The sequence below is a fragment of the Malus sylvestris genome, chromosome 17, assembly GCF_916048215.2.
Source record: "Malus sylvestris chromosome 17, drMalSylv7.2, whole genome shotgun sequence".
Taxonomy (NCBI): domain Eukaryota; kingdom Viridiplantae; phylum Streptophyta; class Magnoliopsida; order Rosales; family Rosaceae; genus Malus; species Malus sylvestris.
The window spans coordinates 11353431-11374913 of record NC_062276.1 but is presented as its reverse complement, the minus strand read 5'-3'; the positions used below and the strand labels follow the sequence as shown (position 1 = coordinate 11374913).

General features: G+C 41.2%; 1 protein-coding gene, 1 long non-coding RNA gene and 1 pseudogene across 2 annotated transcripts; 1 reads left to right on the top strand and 2 right to left on the bottom strand.

Annotated features, from left to right (window-relative positions):
* Window positions 1-1996: 1996 nt before the first annotated feature.
* LOC126611097 (uncharacterized) lies at window positions 1997-2698 on the bottom strand. Its single transcript, XR_007618686.1, has 2 exons — window positions 2408-2698; window positions 1997-2291 (listed from the first exon to the last, which is right to left on the bottom strand). It is a non-coding gene; the product is annotated as an uncharacterized LOC126611097 (long non-coding RNA).
* Window positions 2699-14210: 11512 nt separating this feature from the next.
* On the bottom strand, window positions 14211-16311 carry LOC126611793 (uncharacterized; annotated as a pseudogene).
* A 3088-nt stretch (window positions 16312-19399) lies between these two features.
* On the top strand, window positions 19400-21044 carry LOC126611096 (UDP-glycosyltransferase 71A16-like). The gene has a single exon (XM_050279275.1). The coding sequence runs from the start codon at window positions 19413-19415 to the stop codon at window positions 20835-20837; it is 1425 nt and encodes a 474-aa protein (XP_050135232.1). The 5' UTR covers window positions 19400-19412; the 3' UTR covers window positions 20838-21044.
* Window positions 21045-21483: the final 439 nt, after the last annotated feature.

Here is a 21483-nt window from a genome sequence, read left to right as displayed (position 1 = left end):
GCCTAGCCATTCAGTTTATGCACTCTCCTACACTAGTTCATTGGGAAATTGTCAAAAGAATACTTCGTTATCTCAAGAGCTCAATAGGCAGATGAATACTTATGAAGAACAATGGTTCAAATCACATTATGGCTTACACCAATGCTAATTGGGCTGGAAATGTAATTGATCGAAAGTCTACCACAGGTTTTTGCACATTTGTTAGAGGTAATCTTGTCACTTGGAAAAGTAAGAAGCAAACCGTAATTGCACGATCCAAAGCAGAAGTTGAGTATAGGGCCAAGGAAACGACATCATGTGAACTTATATGGCTAAAAGGTATTTTTTTCTGATCTCGATTTCACAAGCAACACACCAATGTCTTTGTTTTGTGACAACCAAGCTGCCATGCACATTGCCTCTAATTCAGTGTTCCATGAGAAGACTAAACATATTGAAGTTCATTGCCATTACATTCGTGCTCAAGTTCAATCCAAGGCGATCGACACAGTGTTCACACAAAGCCACGATCAACTGGCTGATTTGTTCATAAAAGCCTTAGATTCTACTCAATTCCAGCGTTTGTTGTGCAAGCTTAGATCAATTAACCCCCTTGATCCATCTTGAGGGGGAGTATTGAAACAAACCGAATTCCAGTGCTAGTTGTTTGTATGTCACAAGTTTGGTTGTAAACATCACTCTAGCTAAGTATGGCTTAAAGTGATTTTCTCAACCATAATCTAGTCTTCCATACCTTGTCACTCACTTAGGTCTTTTGTCAATCTTTCTTCCTTGTTTCTAGGAACCACTTTACTTGTTATTAATATTTGTCTTGTCCACTTGTTAGGACTGATTTGTTAGTGAGGTATGGTTGTTGCCTTCCTCTTGTAATCTTCTTTTCGGCTCTCTATAAGGGTTGCCTTTCACTTTTGTAAAGATCATGAAAAATACAATACAAGATTTAAAACCAAAACTCATAGTCAAATAAGCATAATTTACATATATACAACCTAGCAGAATAAGCATAAGTCACACAGCTTTAGACTTTTAAACACACATTTAGACTTTTACATACATCTTTAAACTTTTTTTTTACACACTTTTAAACTTTTCACATAATTTTAGACTTTTGTTCACACATTTAAACGTAAACTAAGGGGCACTTGCTTTTGTAGGTTTTCGTTACTATTTTTATAATTTATGGGCCATGATCTGTGATGTGGTGCACTCAATTTTTTTTATAGGGAAAATTGCTCATCAAAGTGAGCAACTTTGTTACGTGTCCGAGATTGCATGCATTTTCAAGGCAATGAAACCAAGGATGCCTGCATAATTAAAGTAATCCCAGAGAAGATAATACCAAGGATGCCTGCATCATTAAAGTAATCCCAAAGAAGAAAATTAAAGTAGCTTTATTATGTGCTATTAATTCAAAATAATTGTGGGTGTCAAAAGTTAATGATGTAGTGGGAGCTGGTGAGTTTGTTTTTATGCAGACAAAACTTAACAAAAGAAAAAACAAAAACTTAATTAAGACTTGAGGGCTAAAAGTTAACGATATAGTGGGAGCTGATGTATAAACATTGTTCAACTTTCAGTTTTATCACTTCCTGAACCAAATAGTGTAGATGCACTGTGAAAGCATGCTGGTTTATTTGTTAATTATTAAGAGGTTCAGGATAACCTACCAACGTGAAACACGTTTGGATGATTTGTTAATTATTTGAGGGGCTCAGGGTAACCTATCAACTTGAAAAATGAAGCAAAGGTGTAGCTAGCTATCATTTTGTATTTTTCTGGATTAGTGGGATGTCTAAGATTTGGACAAAGGTTGCACTTTATGTTTTGTATAAATCTCTTTCGGACTACTTAGCCTTTTTAACCACTGGTCTTTTTCCTTGCTTTGTTTATGGCCTTTTCCTGGGGCTAGACTGCTTTTTAGCCTCCTTTGATGTACATCCCATTGTAATTCAACTCAAATTGTAAAGAGAGAGGATTGATAAAAAGAAAAAAGAAAGAAACCAAACCTTTAACCATGACATATAACAAATAGATTAACTCATGCACAAAAAGTCAATAAATTCAGTAAAAACTGAAGGCAAAAGGTAAATTCAAACAATTGAGAAACATACATGAAGCACACATTGAGAAAAAGTTAAAAAATTGAGTAAAAACGAAAGAAAAAAAAATGCAAACAATTGATATATATAACAGCTAGAAGCATGCAGAGAGAAGCGGTAAAAATCCCAAACTTATTTGATTATCTTGAAAACCCACCAGATCCTTCTCACAATCCAAAATCCAAATAACCACTTAAAATCCATAAAATTATAATAAAATCAATACCAGAATGCACCAAACAACAGTCAAAAAATGCAGTAAAGGCAAGGATGAATTCAATAGCCCAAATAAGCAAAAAGATTCATACCTCAATTGAATTTTGAACTTGATTCCCGCTTAAAAATCTTAATCTACAAAACCAAATTAGTATTATTAATAATAAAGTAACACGTTAATGTAGCAAACAACATTGAAAAATAAAATCTAGTAAAGGTAAAGATCAATTCAACAATCTAAATAAGCGGAAGCATTCATACCTGAACTGAATTTGCAGGTTGATTTTGTTGCTTAAAAATTCTGATCTACAAAACCAAATCAATTTTATTAACACCGATAATTTAAGATTTGATATGAAAAACAAATCTATAATACAGGCCTTAAAATACATTAAAAGGTCAATTAATACAAAGAAAGAAACAATACCACACCAAACAATTTCATCGACGCCATGCCTCATGACTTGACAAAATAAAATTTGAGGTTTTTTAATTTTAATCCTTTAAAAATATTAAAATTTAAAATAAATTGGTGTTAGATTACATATTGATCATAATCCCCTTATGTGTCCTTAATTCAAAATAATTAATGTGCATTTTATTTAATGTCTCCCATTAAATATTTAAATTTATTAATATACAAATTTTAATTCATTTTTTTGACCAATTTTTTTTTATTTATTAATTTTATTTAACATTCTTCAAACTTGAAAGAGTCAATTAATGTACTTAAATGTTAGTACCGAAATGTATGTACCAAAATATATGCATTGAAATGTATTAAATTAAATTAATGTACCTAAATGTATGCACTGAAATGTATACTGAAATGTTAGTATCAAAATATATTATATTGAATTAATGTACCTAAATAATGTATTATATTGAACTAATGTATTTAAATATTAGTACCGAAATGTATGTACCGAAATATATGCACCAAAATGTATTATATTAAATTAAGGTACCTAAATATGTGTATCAAAATCTACGCACAGAAATATTAGTACTGAAATATATTATATTGAATTAATGTATCTAAATGTTTGTATCGAAATGTATGTATGAAAATATGTGTACATAAATGTATGTATGGAAATGTATTATAATGAATTTAGGGATCTTTTGATATAGGCACTTCAGTTTTGAATTTTCTAGATCAAACATCCATACTTTTTAGTGATTTGATTAAACTTTTTTTTGTCATAATTTTGGTGCTAAATGCACATTATATTTTAACAAATTTCCTATAATCTAGCCTTTTGATTACACTCTCCACTGTTAGAGATAATTGTTAAAAAAATGGTAAGATTCAATTTATTTTCACAATAATGCTACAATTTAGCAATAATTATCTACGATTTAAGATATTTTCTTTCCAGAATCGTTTAAAATATTTTTAAACCCTCCAAAATCAAACGTACCGAAATAAGTTTTTCTTTCAGTACGTTAAGAGAAAATAGGATTGAGAATAATATAAACGTACCAATACACAATGTGTACAAAATAAAAATAATGTACCAATATTAACAATATGTATTGAATCAAACGTAACAAAATTGCAAATAAACCTACCAATTAATGATTTTTGTAAATTCAAACGTACCTGCAGATAATATATACGTAATGTATTGTATCTACTAGTAATTCGTCAACAACTATACTTAAAAAAACAGCCAAAAAAAAAATATATATATATATATATATATAATTTCACAAAAAATTGAAAAAAAATTACACGAAGCTTTTATGTTGATCACCAACTATTTGAAAAGGAAAAAATCATTTGGAAAAAGAAATAATATTAAATGTTTGCATAACAAAAAAAAAAACTATGATTGTAAAAACATATTTGGAAGAAGAAAAAATATAATTTAATTACTAATATCTCCACTAAATAAGGAAAAGTACATCATGCAGATAAAAGGATAAATTAAAAAATTATTTTAATTTAAAAAAATAGAGGTGACTATTGGTCAAAGCACTTTAATCAAATTTTAAAAAGGCACAGATGTTTAATCTAAATGATATAGAAAAACGGTAGGACATTCTAATTTTCCCATGAATTTAATGTACCTAAATGAAAAAGACAAAGTACATCAAAATATATTGTACAATAAAAATTAATTTATCTAAATGTTTACAACAAAATATGTTACTGTTTGGGCCCAAAAATATTGGTTTGGACCGAGTTTAGAATTGCTCTTGGCCCAGTATTGGTCGGGCCGAATTTAGAATTGTTCTCGTCCCAGAGGCCGTGTTTAGGTGTCATTAGGGTTTATCCAGCTCATGGGCCACGCGGTTGAAGTTGGCCTTATCCCGTTGAGAACCTGTGGGATGTGGGTGAGTCCTATTATGAGAAGGAGTTTTGACAGGATAAGGATGTTGGAGTTTGAGATTTAATGCGGCCTGATAACAAGTTAAGTTCAAAGTCCTAGTAGGAGTAGGACTGGCCGAGATAAGGTTGGATCGGGGGAATGAGTTCTAATCCGAGAATGATTAAGATTCAATGCAGGTTGGCTACTATAAATAGGGAGAGAGGACATCGAACAAACCCTCTCCAATTCAACACACAAATTGCCCTGCGCAAACCCTCGCTCTACGCGAAACCTCTCAGCAACCTTGAGATTTTTATTTTCTTTTTCCACCAACACATCTTCAGTTTGGATAAACATCACTGTGAAGGCAACCGGCGAACATCTTCAGTTTGGATAAACAGCACTGTTGCCGTAGAATCAGTCAACCGCGGAGCACCTTCAGTTTGGATAAACAGCACTGCGTCGAGGCCGATTGGTTTTCTATCCAAGTCTCGGTTAAGAAGGATTTTCGAGTCCTTCTTGGCAGATGTTATCTCATTAGCCTTCTCGACGAAGTGAGGTGTTATGAGTTACTGGGCTCGACACGTTGAACGCTGAGTTGTTTATGATTGGTTATTCTCAAGTAGGTTTTAGAGTTCGGCATTCTGACGGTCGAACCACCTTTACAATCAAGACGTACATTTGTTACCTGTGTCCCTATACTTTAGTGTCGATTCGGCGTGCTTATACTCTTACGAATATAATCATTGTGATCGAATCTGGCACCGACGATTTATGAACTTCGCATAACTAGTAGCCTTGTCTTCAGGCTCTAGAACTTGAATGCCGAGACGTGTTCCTTCCTCGGCCGCAGTCGCAAGATTCAGAAGTCAGCAGCGCACCCAACACAACATCAACAAATTTTACTCTTCGGCCAACGAGTTGGCACGTCTCGCATACAACCAAAGGACATAGTTAGCTTACTAATTACTCGACCTACGCGCCACGTAGGCTTAGTAGTTTTAGGGTTAACATTTTGGCACGCCCAGTGAGACCCAGTGCTAAAACTACAAAGTTCATGACCATCGAGACACGGTCAGTAAAAAAGAAAACAACCATGGGAAAATCAGCGACCGATCTGCTAGTTCAGAGTCCTGGACAAGAGGTGTCGCATGTGTAAAATCCTATTGTCACTTTGACCCCTAATGCTGCTAGTGTAAAACACTAGAAAAGGAAGTGTTCCTCGGTACTCAGCCTCAAAACACAGAAGTACCTAACCAAACCGCATGCGTTTTCATTGAATGAATATTGGAGGACTGCGACGAAGACGGTGGGGAAGGCTCTGACCCTCCAACTAGGTCGTTTCTCCGAAGATGACTTGATGAGCAATCTCGACAGGTTGAACAGACAGTTGTTCAAAAAATGAACAATTTGCTCGAGGTGATACGAAACAATGGTGAGATCCATACCAGACTGCTCGAACTATTGGTTTACAAAGCCTTCGACAGAAGACCGGTTGATCAGGCTTGGCAGCTTCCACTTAAAAGTACTCCGCCACAGGCTGAAACAGTGTCTACTCGGCCCAAAACGAATGATTTAGAAAAAAGGGGAGGATCAAGTAGTAGGTCACATGAAGCTGACCAGAAAGTGGAAACAACATCCATCGATATGACTGAGGTCCAATGGATGATCAATTCAGCTATGGAAAAAGGGTCGAAGTTCCTAAAATTCATCCACCAATATCCAGCTTATATGGAAAAGTTTGAATATCCTAAAGGTTTCAGGATTCCAGATTTCAGCCTTTTTGCTGGAGAATCGTCCTTATCCTCGTTAGAACATGTGGCTCGTTTCACTGCGCAATGCGGATATGTCAATTGTGATTTTCATAAACTACGGTTGTTTAACTTTTCGTTGACAGGTTCAGCATTCGCATGGTACATCAACCTCCTACCTAATTCTATCTAAAGCTGGGAGGCGTTGGTCAAGAAATTTCACGAACAGTTTTATGGGTCGGGGATGGAAATGTCAGTTTATTCATTGGCTAGGATGGCTCAAGCATCTGATGAGTCACCAATGGATTATCTTACAAGATTTAAATCGGCCAGGAATTGGTGCTGAGTACATTTCCCCGAAGTCGAATTTGTTAGGCTTGCTCTAAATGGGCTCGATGTAGAGTACAAAAAGAAATTCTTAGGGGAAAACTTTCGGGATATGTATGAATTAGCCCAGCATGTTGAGCAATATGATTATTTGCTCCAAGAAGAAAAGATCTCGAAATCTCCATCCCGATGAACGATTTACAAAAATCCCACGGTCAGCTACGTATTAACCGAAAGTGAAGATTCTCAATACGTCAGCGTGGACGCGGTCGAGATAGTAATAGATAAACCATACATTTGCAAGGCACCGACTCAAATTAATTCCAAGGATTCCAAAACACGCTCGGCCACTAAAGGGACGATGAAAACATCGAAAGTTTACATTTTCGATATCACAAAGGCTGAGGCAATTTTCGACCAATTGTTATTAGCAAAGATCATCAAACTTTGACTAGGACATAACATTCCCAAGGCCGAATAACTTAAAGGAAAGACGTATTGCAAGTATCATAACTCGATCAAGCATACCACAAACAACTGCGTCGTATTATGTGATGATATCCAAAGCTAGATTGACAAAGGCAAGCTAAAGTTTCCTGAAAAATGAATGACGGTCAACACTGATCCATTCCCTTCGGCAAAAGTTGGCATGGTAGACACCCGTTTGCCCAAGAGTATAGGGAAATGGAAGGTCGAGTTTGTCCTAGTACAACACATCCCAAAGAAACATTCCCAGCCATGACTCAAGATCGACCTATTTTCCAATGAACCACCTACCAAGTTCTTGGGACCGGTTGTAGTTGAATCCATGTCAGATTCCAGTGTAGAAGAAAGTGACGGGCCGATAGTTTTGTGCAGCAATTGTAGGGCACGCGTTGTATTAACTGAACCCAAGGAGAAACTGTCTCAGACTCAGGCACCGACATCGCGGCAACAATCTACGGCCACGGTGGCGCCTCCAAAGAAACCTAGTGAAGGCCAGCGCCAGAAAATGTTCGATAGGCTCGGCCCTCAGAAACAAACGGACGGCCCTACCTCGGTCAGACGGTACATTGATTTCGACGCATCGTTTTATAACGAGGATTATTATTCACGTAATTCCATTAGCTCAAGCTCATCAGGAAATAAAAAAACCTTCAAACCGCCCGAACCACGTGACCAACGTTGGTACAGTTACAATTCTCCCACCGGCATGTATATTGCGCTGTCTAAATCTAAAAAACGTCAACGTCAACGTCAGCGTATAAATTGTATGGCTCGACGGCAGGCGGCCCAGACTGTTTCGGCTACTAAATAGCAGCCGAAAGAGATGGTAGGAAGCGGAGACGACCGGCCAACCTCGACAATCATGGCTGAATTACAGGGGCATAAGGAAATCAATCGTGACTACGAAACTACCATCGAAGAGTCTGAGAAACGCATCAAACTCCTCCTTCGGCCCGGGGAGATGAAAGCTCGCTTTAAGCAGTTTAAGAAAGAAGTCGAAAGCCAACTTTCCTCGTTACCTCCGAAAGAGCCGCTAATAAGAGTTTGGCGGAATCTACACCCTCCATTCCTTGGTGAATCCCTGGAATACATGAAAGAGTTTCACAAGAAGTATTCCGCCAATGATTTGTATGGACTACCCAATGCGTGTCAAGAAGCTCTTTACCTAGCACTAACCTGCCGTGATGCTGAACAGATCATCAAAAAAACCACCGACCCAGCAATGAAAACTAGATTCTAGTACATACGAGAGGCTAGGGTTCTTGGCTTCGAGGTCGATCCATACACGGACATTGATATAGCCGAACTCTCTTTTTCTCTCGAAGACCTTTAACGCCTATGATATCACTTCGAAGTCTTTTTGGCCGTATCTCTATTCGATCTAACGACCGATGAGAAAGATCGGGTGACACGTTTGGATACCTACCTAGACACAAGGGACGCCCGAATCTCCTATGAAGAACGTGCTCGAAAAACACTGCAGGAGCAAAGTCAGGCACTGGAAACAAACGGGCTCAACAACTACAGTCCCAAGGAAACAAGGTTGGGATCCTGGACGCAAAAGCAAGTACCTGTTGAGACACCCGACCATCAGGCCGAGGATGCTCTAATGCACGATGTTATACTCCTCAATAACTCGGAAGATGATGACCAGGATCCAATGGGCCCTTCAGTCCTTGAGAATATGGAAATCAGCATGGTTCATGTTCTACCTGCTGAATTCCAGCCAACTACACACTAACCAAATTCCTTGGATGGTGATGTGGTCGCCGAGGAAGCAACACAAGTTGATTTCGTCACCACCACTGAAGATGAGCCAACAAACAATGACGACAAACTTAAGACAACCCTGGCCATCTTGTTTCCCCGCTCCTCCTCGGCTAATCTTTAGCATTTAAAGCCGTTATATGTCACGGCCTACATTGAAGGTTACCCAATCTTCAAAATTGTCGTTGATTGCGGAGCAACAGTCAATATCATGCTTGTATCCATCATGAAAGCATTACGACAATCCAATGACAAACTCATTCCTTCAGGAATAACCATGAGCAGCTTCGTTGGTGACAAGTCTCAAACCAAAGGAATACTTCATTTGGAGGTGAACATTGCAGGTCGCAATCACATGACCGTATTTATTATCATCGACTCCAAGACCGAGTATAATGTTTTGCTCGGCAGGGATTGGATTCATCAAATGAATTGTATCCCTTCTTCTTTATACCAAGTTCTCATTTTTTGGGACGGGAAATCGGTCATGGTTCACCCAGCCGATAATCAGCCATTTGAAACCAATATGATTCAGGCCCGTTATTATGATGATCACGTCGGCTACATTACCCTACAGGGTTTTAATGAAGATGGACGGTCGACTCGAATCTCAGTCCAGAAAGCCATCGAGGTAGGTGCCGAGACTATCCATCAGGATTCGGCAAGACTCGGCTTGGCCAACTTGATCCTTACCACTGATGATTACGTCGAAGGCGAGAGGAGTCGGGCCGCAATTTCATCCACGATGAAACGTCTTTTGGCCCATTGGTATGCTATTTCCAAGCACGCACATTCAGGCATCAACTTAATTGAATTTTTGGCCGAGGAAGATAATGGCCCAGTACTGTCGTTAAACAAAGTTCAAGCCGTACCGGCCAAACTCGAAGACAGTCGACCCCAAGTTAAGGACCCAGTAGAGGAAATAAATGTCAAAACGGTCGATGACCCTCGACCGTTATTTATTAGTGCACTGTTACCCCATGCTATGAAAGTTGAACTCTGTTAATTACTCAACGAGTTTAAAGATTGTTTTCCTTAGAGTTATCATGAGATGTCGGGCATTGATCGGACCCATGTTGAACATGAATTATGCATCAAAGCTGGTTGTAAGCCTTTCCACCAGCCCCCTCGTTGGTTTTCGACTAAAGTACAACTCGACATAAAAGATGAATTAGTTTGACTTTTAAAAGTCAGGTTTATACGGACCACTCGATACATCGAGTGGCTGGCCAATATCGTCCCGGTGCTAAAGAAAAATGGCGTCCTATGCATCTGTATCGATTTTCATAATCTGAACCTGGCAATGCTTAAAGATAAGTACCCGATGCCGATCTCCGACTTGCTAATTGATGTTGCAGCACATCACAAGATCCCATCCGTAATGGATGGGCATGCCTGTTATAACCACATTGTCATCGCCGAAGCTGATGTTCATAAGACTACATTTCGATGTCCCAGGGCACTCGGCACATACAAATAGGTCGTCATGCCCTTCGGTCTCAAGAATGTCAGTGCTACATACCAACGAGCTATGAACACTATTTTTTATGATTTAATTGGTACCATCGTCAAAGTCTACATCGACGATGTAGTCATCAAATCAGCACAACGGCAGACACATTTGGAAGACCTCTGTCAGGCATTCCTGCGCATGCGCCGGCACAATCTGAAGATGAATCCCACCAAATGTGTTCTCGGCGTATCAGCTGAAATTTTTTTAGGCTTCCTCGTACATCACCGTGGTATTGAGGTAGACGACAACAAGGCATGCGTAATCATTAATGAGCACCGACGATTAAGAAACAATTACAGTCGTTGCTCAGTTCTTTCTTCGACGATTTATTGCTAACTCAGCTTGGAAAATGAAAGCTTTTTCCATGCTTTTGAAACTCAATGACTCCGACACCTTCGAATGGCGTGTCGAGCACCAAGAGGCCTTCACGCAGATCAAAGTCTCTCTAACGACGCCACCCATCCTCGTTCCACCACGATAGGGTCGACCTCTTAAGCTATATATCTCGGTGGTCGAAGAATCCATCGGATGCCTTCTGGCACAAGATAATGACGTCGGGCGAGAACATGCCATTTTTTACCTTAGCCGAAACCTCAACCCGCCCGAGATTAATTACTTCGCGGTCGAGAAGCTTTGTCTTGCCCTATTTTTTGCCGCGTCAAAACTCAGACATTACATGTTCCCGTCAGTCACTCAGGTCATCGCCCAGACTGATGTCATTCATTACATGCTTACTCGGCCGATCGTAAAGGGCCAAATCGGCAAATGGACAATGGCCCTTTCTTAATTCAGCTTGCAATATTTACCCCAGAAAGCTGTCAAAGGTCAAGCCCTAGCTGATTTTTTGGCCTAACACCCTTCCCCATATGAGTTTGAAGGCAATGACGTTGACATCGACTTGATACAGACACGTGATAATTACTGGACGATGTACTTTGATGGTTCCAGTATTTCAGTCTCGGCTAGCTTTGGGATCGTTATTCAATCCCCCACTCATAATCGTTGGTATTTTTCTCTCCAGCTTGATTTCGATTGTACGAATAATTAGGCCGAATACGAAGCCCTTGTTATCGACCTCGGCGTGCTGCACGATTTACGGGCAACTCGTGTTCTTGTTCTTGGCAACTTCGAACTTGTCATTAATCAACTTAATGGGACTTTTCATTGCATGAGTTGTACTCTGGCGTCTTACCACATGGTTGCCAGCTATTTGGCCGAATCCTTTGACGGAGTAATTTTCAAACATATTTCACTAGTTCATAACACTGACTCCGACGAATTGGCTCAAATAGCCTCCGAGAGCCCAACTCATGGGGGGTAAATTAGGCCGAGAAATATCTGTGTCACGACAAGCACATTCGGCCTTGATTAATTAGCAAGTTCTCCAACCTGATTGCATGATCCTTACACGAGTCATGTCTTTACCTTCATTGTTAGAACGGAAGGATAGTATTGAGGTTAGTGTCGTTGAGTCATTACCAGACGATTGGAGAAGGATGATTATACGATATATTGATAACCTCAACGAAAAACACCACCGACGGACAAAGGTTCATGCCACAAACTATGTATTATACCAGAATGAACTGTATCAAAAAGGTAAGGATGGGTTACTGTTGCTGTGCCTCGGCCCGTAATAAGCTGCTCAAACAATGGCAGAAGTACACGAAGGAATTTGCACAGCTCATCAATCTGGACGAAAAATGCGTTGGCTACTTCGACGACACGGCTATTTCTAGCAAAGTATTCTGAAGGATTGTATTGAGTACGCAAAAGGTTGTGTACAGTGTCAAATTCATGGGCCTATACAGAGAGTACCGGCCAAATCATTACATTCGATCACCAAACCATGGCCGTTCCGAGGATGGGTCATGGATGTTATCGGTAAAATCACACCATCTTCTGGTGTGGCCAAACACGCGTGGATACTTGTTGCAACGGACTACTTCACCAAATAGGTCGAAGCTAAGTTATATGCCGAGCTAACATCTAAAGAGGTTTGTAGCTTCGTTGAAGAAAACATTGTAACTAGATTCGGTGTGCTAGAAACAATCATAATAGATAACAGTACAATCTTTACATCCGACAGATTTAAGGACTATACGGTAAATCTAAAGATTCGACTCGAGTAATCTACGTCATACTACCCGCAGGAGAATGGACAGGCCGAGGCAAGTAACAAGGTTCTTATTGGTATTCTTGAAAAGATGATAAAAGAAAGGCCAGGCATGTGGCACTTAAGGATAAACGAAGCATTATGGGCTTATCGAACCTCTTTGCGGACAGCCATTAGAACGACTCCGTACGCGTTAACTTATGGACACGACGCAATGTTACCAGTCAAGCTAAGTATAAACTCATTATGAATAATTGAACAAAGTAGTTTGTTCAGTGCTGAGTACAGTCAAGTCATGAGACAAGAACTAGATGATTTAGAAGAAGCTCGGTTTAATGCTTATAACTTATTAGTGGCTCAAAAGAAGATCGCTGAGCGTGCATATAATCAACGAGTTAAGCAAAAAATGTTCGGCGAATGAAAACTGGTTTGGCAAACCGTACTACCCGTAGAAATTAAAAACCCCAGGTTTGGCAAGTGGTTGCCGAATTGGGATGGGCCATTTGTTATTCATAAAGTCCTCGTTAAAGGGGCATACTATTTTAGAGATCGAACCAGTATTGTTCACAAATTGCCAATCAATGGAAGGTTTTTAAAGAAATACTATTCAGTCACATGGGAGATGTGAGAATAAAAGTTCATTTCATTTCATTAAGTCCATTTCATTGGTCGATCAAGTTTACAATCAAATAATTCTAGGGTGATGAAGGAAGAAGAGATTCAAGAATAGCCTTCAGCTCAAACCACCTCACCTCGCCCATCGTGACCTCAGCTTGCCGATTCCTTTTGTCCATCTTCAACTGCTCAACTCGCTTCATGCTCGCCGCGTATTCGGTTAAGCAAGATTTTCCGCCTGACTTAAAATCTTTCTCAAGCTCAGAAGCAATTACCGACCTTCGATTTTGAAGTTTGGCAATTTGACGGTTAAGGTCGGCCAGGGTTTCTTTTTTCGCCTTTAAAACTTTGACCTTCAGACGAAGAGCGTTTCAACCGGCTGTTGCAGCTTTCAAGTCATCGTCAGCCCGAAAAGCTTTCTAAAAAATACTGAAATATTCTCGAGTTCGTTCCAAGGCGGACGATGCTTGAATGATGGCTTCAGCGCTCAATTGACCATTAACTCCGAGATCGTTCAAACATACACCCACCAAATCAAGGCCCTTGCGCTCGAAAACTTTCAAAGCTGAAAGAGACAAAATCTCCTACAACCGAACAAGAACAGTCCATTTGGTGGGTTCAGTCGTAGCTGCCGAATGACCAGCCGCTCCTGAAGTGCTGGATAGGAGAGCATCAAACTCGACTTCCCATGAAGGCTGCACAAGAAAATAGTTTAGGCGCAAGGAAAATCCTAAAAGAATGTAGAATGGAGGATTTGTTTTAGACCTGCAGAGAGGAGACTTCGACCATGTCTCCAAGTTCATTATTGGAACCTAGAGAGCTTAATGGCTGAGCCTAATGTTTCAGACTGCTTCTTAATTCACGCGGCCGATGAAGGTTATCTACGTTCGATGGCCACTGAGGTGGCCAGGAAATATAGATAACACCCTTCGGCACATAGAATTTTCGGTGAAATGAATAACTAGGCACCTGACATTTAATATTTTTCTCGGTTCAGACTTGTTATAACAAAATTGACAAGAGAAAGTAGTTGAGCCTTAAAAAAGCCGAGGTCACTTACTGAAAGGGGATGCCGAGGTCCTGGTCCTGCGGGTGAATCAGAGTTTCCGACATCGCTTCAGTTCAATAATGGGCATTTTCCCACGATTGGCTGCAGGAGGATCAACCGGGTCGGCCGTCGCAACCATAGGAGAAGGATCAACAGGAGTTTCGGTCGACCAAGAGCGAATCACCAGTAGAGTCTCGTTACTCTCGTCATCCTGAAACAAAAGAGTTATTATAGTTGTGAATTTAATGAGTAAATGGAGTGGCCAACATAGTCATACCTCTTCTAAAATGATCGTCGATTGTTTTAGATTCTTGGGGAGACTTTTCCCTATCAAAGGGGTTGTCTTCCCCAGTACAGGTTCTACGGTCGACCTTGGAGCTGCAGGCGTGTCGACCAGCAGTACGACAACTGGCTCAACCACGACCTCGAAGACTTCAGGTGCTGGTTGAGCTTGGGTTGCCGTCTGGTTGAAGATGGCCGATTCTCCGCTGAGGCCTGAACAATAAGTGCAGGATGAGGGGCGCTAGGAGCAGTTGTCCTAGTGGTGTGGCTAGAGATAACATGAATCTCCCGTGCTCCTTTCTTCGCTAATTTCTTGACGCGTTTTGGGGGACGGGGAGCTTCACCAGCCTTTTCAGCGTCCTCGTGAAGTCGTTTGCTTGGTGTATTTTATGCGGCGATTTTGGATTTCTTGAAAGAATGGGCTGATTTTTTCTTGACCACTGCCGGGCCAACCACGTCCGCCTGTTTCAATACCCGACCGCCTAAGAAAGTGAAATCTCGTTAGTAAAACCGTTCAAGTGTTTGAAGAATAAAAGTAGAAACAAGGGTATACCTTGGAACGCCTCTTTAGATTTAGGGGCGGAGTTTTCTTGGGTCGGTCACTAAAAATTTTGTTGCCTACGACCTCGACCGAAGTGCCAAAAAAGTTGTGAACATATTTGTCCCACCAGTCGCTGAAGGTGTTGGTGCCGAGAAATTCAGGAATAGTCGGTCGAAGGCAGAATTTGTTACACCGTTCCTGAAATTCTTTCTCGGTGTCTCTACACTCCCTTTCTGAGGAACCAGAGACGCGCCATTGGCTTAGAAGGGAGCGGGAAGAAAGTAGAGGCACCAGAAAACCTTGGAGGTAGCCAAGTTGTTGGGCAACAAAATAAGGGTGGTAGACTTCCCAACTTGCTCGGCGAGCATCGCAACTGAGGGGAAAGTCGCAAGTTAACACGAACGACCCTAGTTTTGATGAAAACCAGTGTCTTCGCTTTCACTCCAAGTCGAGGTAGGAAGTCTGATGGAGTGGGGATATTCTTGACGACGACATATCAAAAATTCGTCATCAGAAATGACGTCCAAGCCGAATAGGTGTTTAAAGACTTCTTCAGCTCAGTGATGAGGCACTGGTCGAGGGGCCAACTAAAAGCCGAGTGCTACAGTAGACTAGAGGCCGGAGATTTCTGGCCGAAGTGTGGAGAAATAAACTTGCAGCCAGAGTTGGAACACCCATAGAGGTCCATTCTGGTGTGAGTCGATCTTGTCGATGGTTGTTTCGGGCAGGCAACGTAGAAGGTTGGCAATGATGGCGGGACTAAGCGCCACATAGTGACCACTAGCCAGGGCTTCCACCACCGGCATATTCTCGACCAAGCATTTATTCGACTTGGTACAACAGATGAACTTGTTGTACCAATAAAATAGGAAGGCCTCGTGTTCTCCCTTCCGTAGATTCGCTTCCGCCCGACCAGCAAAATTGAGGATAAGGGTGTTGTAGTTCAGAAAATTTTTGTGTAATTTCTAAACGTCCTATTTTGAAGGCTCTTGACCTTCTTGGCTCAACGCCTCGACGGCCCGTTCGTCGAACAGCGCCTTGAGGTCAAGGTTTGATGGGCATCCAATAAGGGTGGCGTCAATTGGAATGTCGGAATGAGGAGTCACGATGATAGCCGAGATATCGAGGATAGTGGGAGTTATAGGGCCGAACGGAAGGACCATGGTGTTGGTGGCCGAACACCAGAGGCTTAGAGCTACCATGATGAGTTCTTTATCCATGGTAATCTCCATGGTCGAGAACTTAATAGTGTCGTGGATACCAAGAGCCTCCCACTATTTTCCGAAGAATTTTTCCATTCGTACGGCCCAGGGTACCCAGTTCACATTGGTCGAAGGCCAGGATCATTAGGGTTTTGTCTGGCACCACTTTGACCAATCGAATCCTTGCAGCAAACTTGCCAAGCAGTGTTTTTTGAATAGGTTGATGATGGATGATGGCACCGTGTCTTTGAAAAGTGAGCCTAGAATTTGGTGAGTAGAGTTTAGTTCACCCTCGAAACGCAAAGTCTTGATGGTGTTCCGATCTTTGAAGTCCTTGCACTTGTTGCACTCGGGGGAGAGCTCTGAGATGAAGGAGGCCATTGATAAGGCTAAAAATTTCAGAGATGAAAGCTTAGGGTTTTCTGGTTTTTGAAGGTTTTGAAAGCAAGGTGGCGAGAAAATTTCAAGGGTTTGGAAAGTGTGAGGTACGAATGGAAGGGATTCGGGTATTTATAGACATTTGGGATAGAAGGCTAAACGTTTGATTTTCAAAATCAAGGGTAAAATCAAGTGGGAGAGTTACTAATCATTATACATGCTCAGAGAATCGAGGAGAGAAGATCGAGGTTTTTGCGGTTTGAGGACGCACGATGGCGTGTTGCGGCAGGTTTAGTGCAAGAGAGACGTTTCGGCGGTCGCATGTTTTTGAGGATCATGATTGAAGGCTGCTAGGGTAACCAGGGGGTTGACATATGGCAGGACAGTTGAGAAATCGAGATCGTGGGGTTACATCTCATAAATGCGCATAGTGGTATTTCTCAAGAGATTGTCCTTAGGTCGGTTTCACTTCTTCAAGGTCGAGGCTCGAACCAAGGAGTATAGGTCGACGACCTCATAAGCGAGGGGGCAATGTTTGGGCCCAAAAATATTGGTTTGGGCTGAGTTTAGAATTGCTCTCTGCCCAATATTGGTCAGGCCGAATTTAGAATTGTTCTTCGGCCAAGAGGCCGTGTTTAGGTGTCATTAGGGGTTATCCAGCTCATGGAAGGCACGGTCGAAGCTAGCCTTATCCCGTTGAGAACCTGTGGGATGTGGGTGAGTCCTATTATGAGAAGGAGTTTCGACAGGATAAGGATGTTGGAGTTTGAGATTTAATGCGGCCTAATAACGAGTTAAGTTCAAAGTCCTAGTAGGAGTAGGACTGGCCGAGATAATGTTGGATCGGGGGAAGGAGTTCTAATTCGAGAATGATTGGGATCCAATACAGGTTGGCTACTATAAATAGGGAGGGAGGACATCGAACAAACCCCCTCCAATTCAACACACAAACTGCCCTGCTTAAACCCTCGCTCTATGCGAAACCTCTCAACAACCTTGAGATTTTTATTTTCTTTTTCCTCCAACACATCTTCAATTTGGATAAACAGCACTGTGAAGGCAACCGGCGAACATCTTCAATTTGGATAAACAGCACTGTTGTCGTAGAATCAGTCAACCGCGGAGCACCTTCAGTTTGGATAAACAGCACTACGTCGAGGCCAATTGGTTGTCTATCCAAGTCTCGGTCAAGAAGGATTTTCGAGTCCTTCTTGGCAGAGGTAATCTCATTAGCCTTCTCAACGAAGTGAGGTGTTACGAGTTACTGGGCTCGGCACGTTGAACGCCAAGTTGTTTATAATTGGTTATTCTTAAGTAGGTTTTAGAGTCCACCTTCACAATCAAGACATACATTTGTTTTGAGTACCTGTGTCCCTATACTCTGGTGTCGATTCGGCGTGCTTATACTCTTACGAATATAATCACTATGACCGAATACGGCGCCGACGATTTGTGAACTTCGCAGAACTAGTAGCCTTATCTTTAGGCTCTAGAACCCGAAGGCCGAGACATGTTCCTTCCTCGGCCACAGTCGCAGGATTCAGAAGTCAGCAGCGCACCCAACGCAACATCAACAAATTTTACTCCTCGGCCGACGAGTTGGCACGCCCCGCATACAATCAAATGATGTAGTTAGCTTACTAATTACTCGGCCTGCGCGCCACTTAGGCTTAGTAGTTTTTAGGGTCAACAGTTACAATAAATGAAATGAAAATAAAAATTATAATGAAATAAAATTAATACAGTAAAAATTAGAAAGAAAAAAGAGAAATAATTAAAAAATCAAAATATAATTAATAAATGAGGTTATTAATGTATCAATAGACTAAAATTAGATTTTAATATTACTTATGATTTTAATCTAAAAATCATCTTTGCCAAGGATTCAAATGAAGTTTTCTAATAATTTTTTTTTAAAACAGATTGAAAGCAAGATTAAACTTTAAAGGCTGCACACAAAACCCTCATAAATAACTATTTCCCCCACGAAAAGACAACCAAATAATCAAGTTATAGCTAAGATCTAAACACAGAACAAAACCCTCTAACTAAATAAAAAAATGTTATCTTTTTTCACCTATGAAACACACCTCTAACTCCAACCAATGCCGCCGCTGCCATCTTTCTCTCTCTAACGATTATAAAGTGGACTTGGATTGTCTACCCTTTCATTTCGGTGCCCTTCTCGTGCCCTTCTGTTTGTGTAGTCACGATTAAGCCACGTCAACTTTTTATATTACTATTTCTTTTTGTTTTATTATTTTTATAAAAAAACAATATAAAATGTTGACGTGGCTTAACCGTGACCACACAAAACAGGAGGGCACGGAAAGGGCACCGAAATGGGAGGGCAGACCATCCAAGTCCTTATAAAGTACACCTCTACTAAATAAGATCAGTTCCGCAGTGATCTGAAAATAGGTTGCGACGAAAGGGGTGGAAATCAGCCAAAATTCAGGCCAGAACCCGGAAATCCCAAACGGAAAAAAGCACAAATAGTGTGAATAGATGTAGAACGGCCGTAGAAGCAGATACTTTACAGCAACAATTAACTTGCCCAGCGAGGGCAAAGTCGTCCTTTTACTGTGCAAAGGAGGACAAAAACAGAAAACCAAGTGCAATTAAAGGGCAATTGCGCCCTTTCACTGTTATTGAACAGTGCTTTTTGTGTTGGGTTTTATTATATGTATAATATGGATGATTTTCAGCTGAACTTTGCATTTCAATAAAATACTTCTTCCACTCTAAATCGAATGAAGAAGCCAGCAGAGCTAGTGTTCATCCCAGCCCCAGGCATTGGCCACATCATATCAACGGTTGAGATTGCAAAGCAACTCGTCGCTCGAGATGATCAACTCTTCATCACAATCCTCATCATGAAGCTCCCCTTCGACAAACTCTTCACCAACACAGACTCTTCAATCTCACACCGCATCAACTTCATCAACCTCCCCGAAACCGTAGTTGACATACCACTCGTCTTCCTCTCTTTCGTCAACCCATTCGTTGAGAGTCACAAAATCCACGTCAAAGAAGCTGTCACGAAACTACTCACTGATCAGTCAGCTCAGTCCGAGTCCAAAAACCCTAGGGTTCTTGCCGGGTTCGTCATTGACATGTTCTGCACCTCCATGATTGACGTGGCAAACGAGTTTGGAGTTCCTTCTTTCCTCTTCTACACATCCAGCGCCGCCATGCTAGGGCTCTGGTTGCATCTCGCGTCGCTTCGCAACGAACACGATAAGGATATCTATGAATTGATTAACTCGAGTACTGAGTTTGTTATCCCGAGTTTTGTCAACCCTGTGCCCACTAAAGTGTTCCCTAGTGAGCTTTCGGACAAGGAAGGCGTCGCGATCTTCCTCGACTTTGGAACTAGGTTTAGAGAAACCAAGGGTATTTTGGTGAACACGTTCTCGGAGCTGGAAGCCCCTGCGATTCACTCCCTGTCGGACGGTAAGACCCCTCCGGTGTACCCTGTGGGGCCCCTGTTGAATCTGAAGAGTGATGATACTCGTGTGGCTCCGGATAAGGCCAGAGAAAAGTCTGATATCCTGGATTGGCTTGACGATCAGCCCCCGTTGTCGGTGTTGTTCCTGTGCTTCGGGAGTATGGGTAGCTTCTGTGAGGCCCAAGTGAAAGAGATAGCCTGCGCGCTGGAGCACAGCGGGCTTCGGTTCTTGTGGTCCCTACGCAAGCCCCCGCCCAAGGGGACCTTGACCTTGCCAAGCGACTATGCGGATCCCAAGGCAGTCTTGCCCGAAGGGTTCCTTGATCGGACAGCCACGACCGGGAAGGTCCTAGGATGGGCTCCGCAAGTGGCGATATTATCTCACCCGGCGGTCGGAGGTTTCGTGTCGCATTGCGGGTGGAATTCCGCTCTGGAGAGTATATGGCACGGCGTGCCGATTGCGACGTGGCCAATGTACGCAGAGCAACAATCGAATGCATTTGAGCTGTTGGAGTTGGGATTGGCAGTGGAGATTAAGATGGATTTTAAGACGGAGAGTGAAGTAGTGGTAAGTGCAGAAGAAATAGAGAGAGGGATTAAGGAAGTGATGGAACTTGATAGTGATACAAGGAAGAGAGTGAAAGTGACGAGTGAAAAGGGTAAAAAAGCCTTGGAGTTTGGTGGTTCTTCTTACACTTCATTGGGGTGTTTTATTGATCAAATTTAACTTTTTATTCAACAAAGTTCAAGATCATTGTATGACTGGTTGCAGTAACTATTTTTCATATTTTTCTTTCGTTGTAGCAAGTTTGGGAGAAATGTTTAGTTGTGACGGAAACACACAAGTGGTACACCATATGTTTTAATATGAGTGATGAGAAAAATCTCTCCAAGTTTTCAAGTTTGATATAGAGGAATTTCATGTATGCCGCAACACTTGTCTTTGAACACTTATCAAAATGTTGAGAATGTTATGTATGGTACATCGAAAATAAAAATGTTCCATTGGCAATTCGATTGTAGGATTGAAAACATAATATAAGGTATTCAACCGCATAGTTTCACCTAAAAAATATAGGTGTTGCATAATTAGTACTTTCAATTTCAAAGGTATTTGACCTTTACACCTATTACTGCCGCCTAATGTGTTTTGGGTTATGCTATTCTGGAGGAATTGACTGTGAAGATCAAAATACTGTTTATAGGCCTTCTCTCAATTCTTCCTAATATGCAATCTTGGAACCTAACGAATGATGAAGAATACTTGAAAAAGATTCTTTTCCAGCTTGTGCTGTCATTCAATGTGGTAAACCTCGACAAGTCTGCATGCAAAATATCCACCATTCGATGCTCGTATTGCAGCATTCAATGTG

Coding starts and splice junctions, on each gene's coding strand:
- LOC126611096 (XM_050279275.1), top strand. CDS start 19,413: ATGAAGAAGCCAGCAGAGCTAGTGTTCATCCCAGCCCCAGGCATTGGC.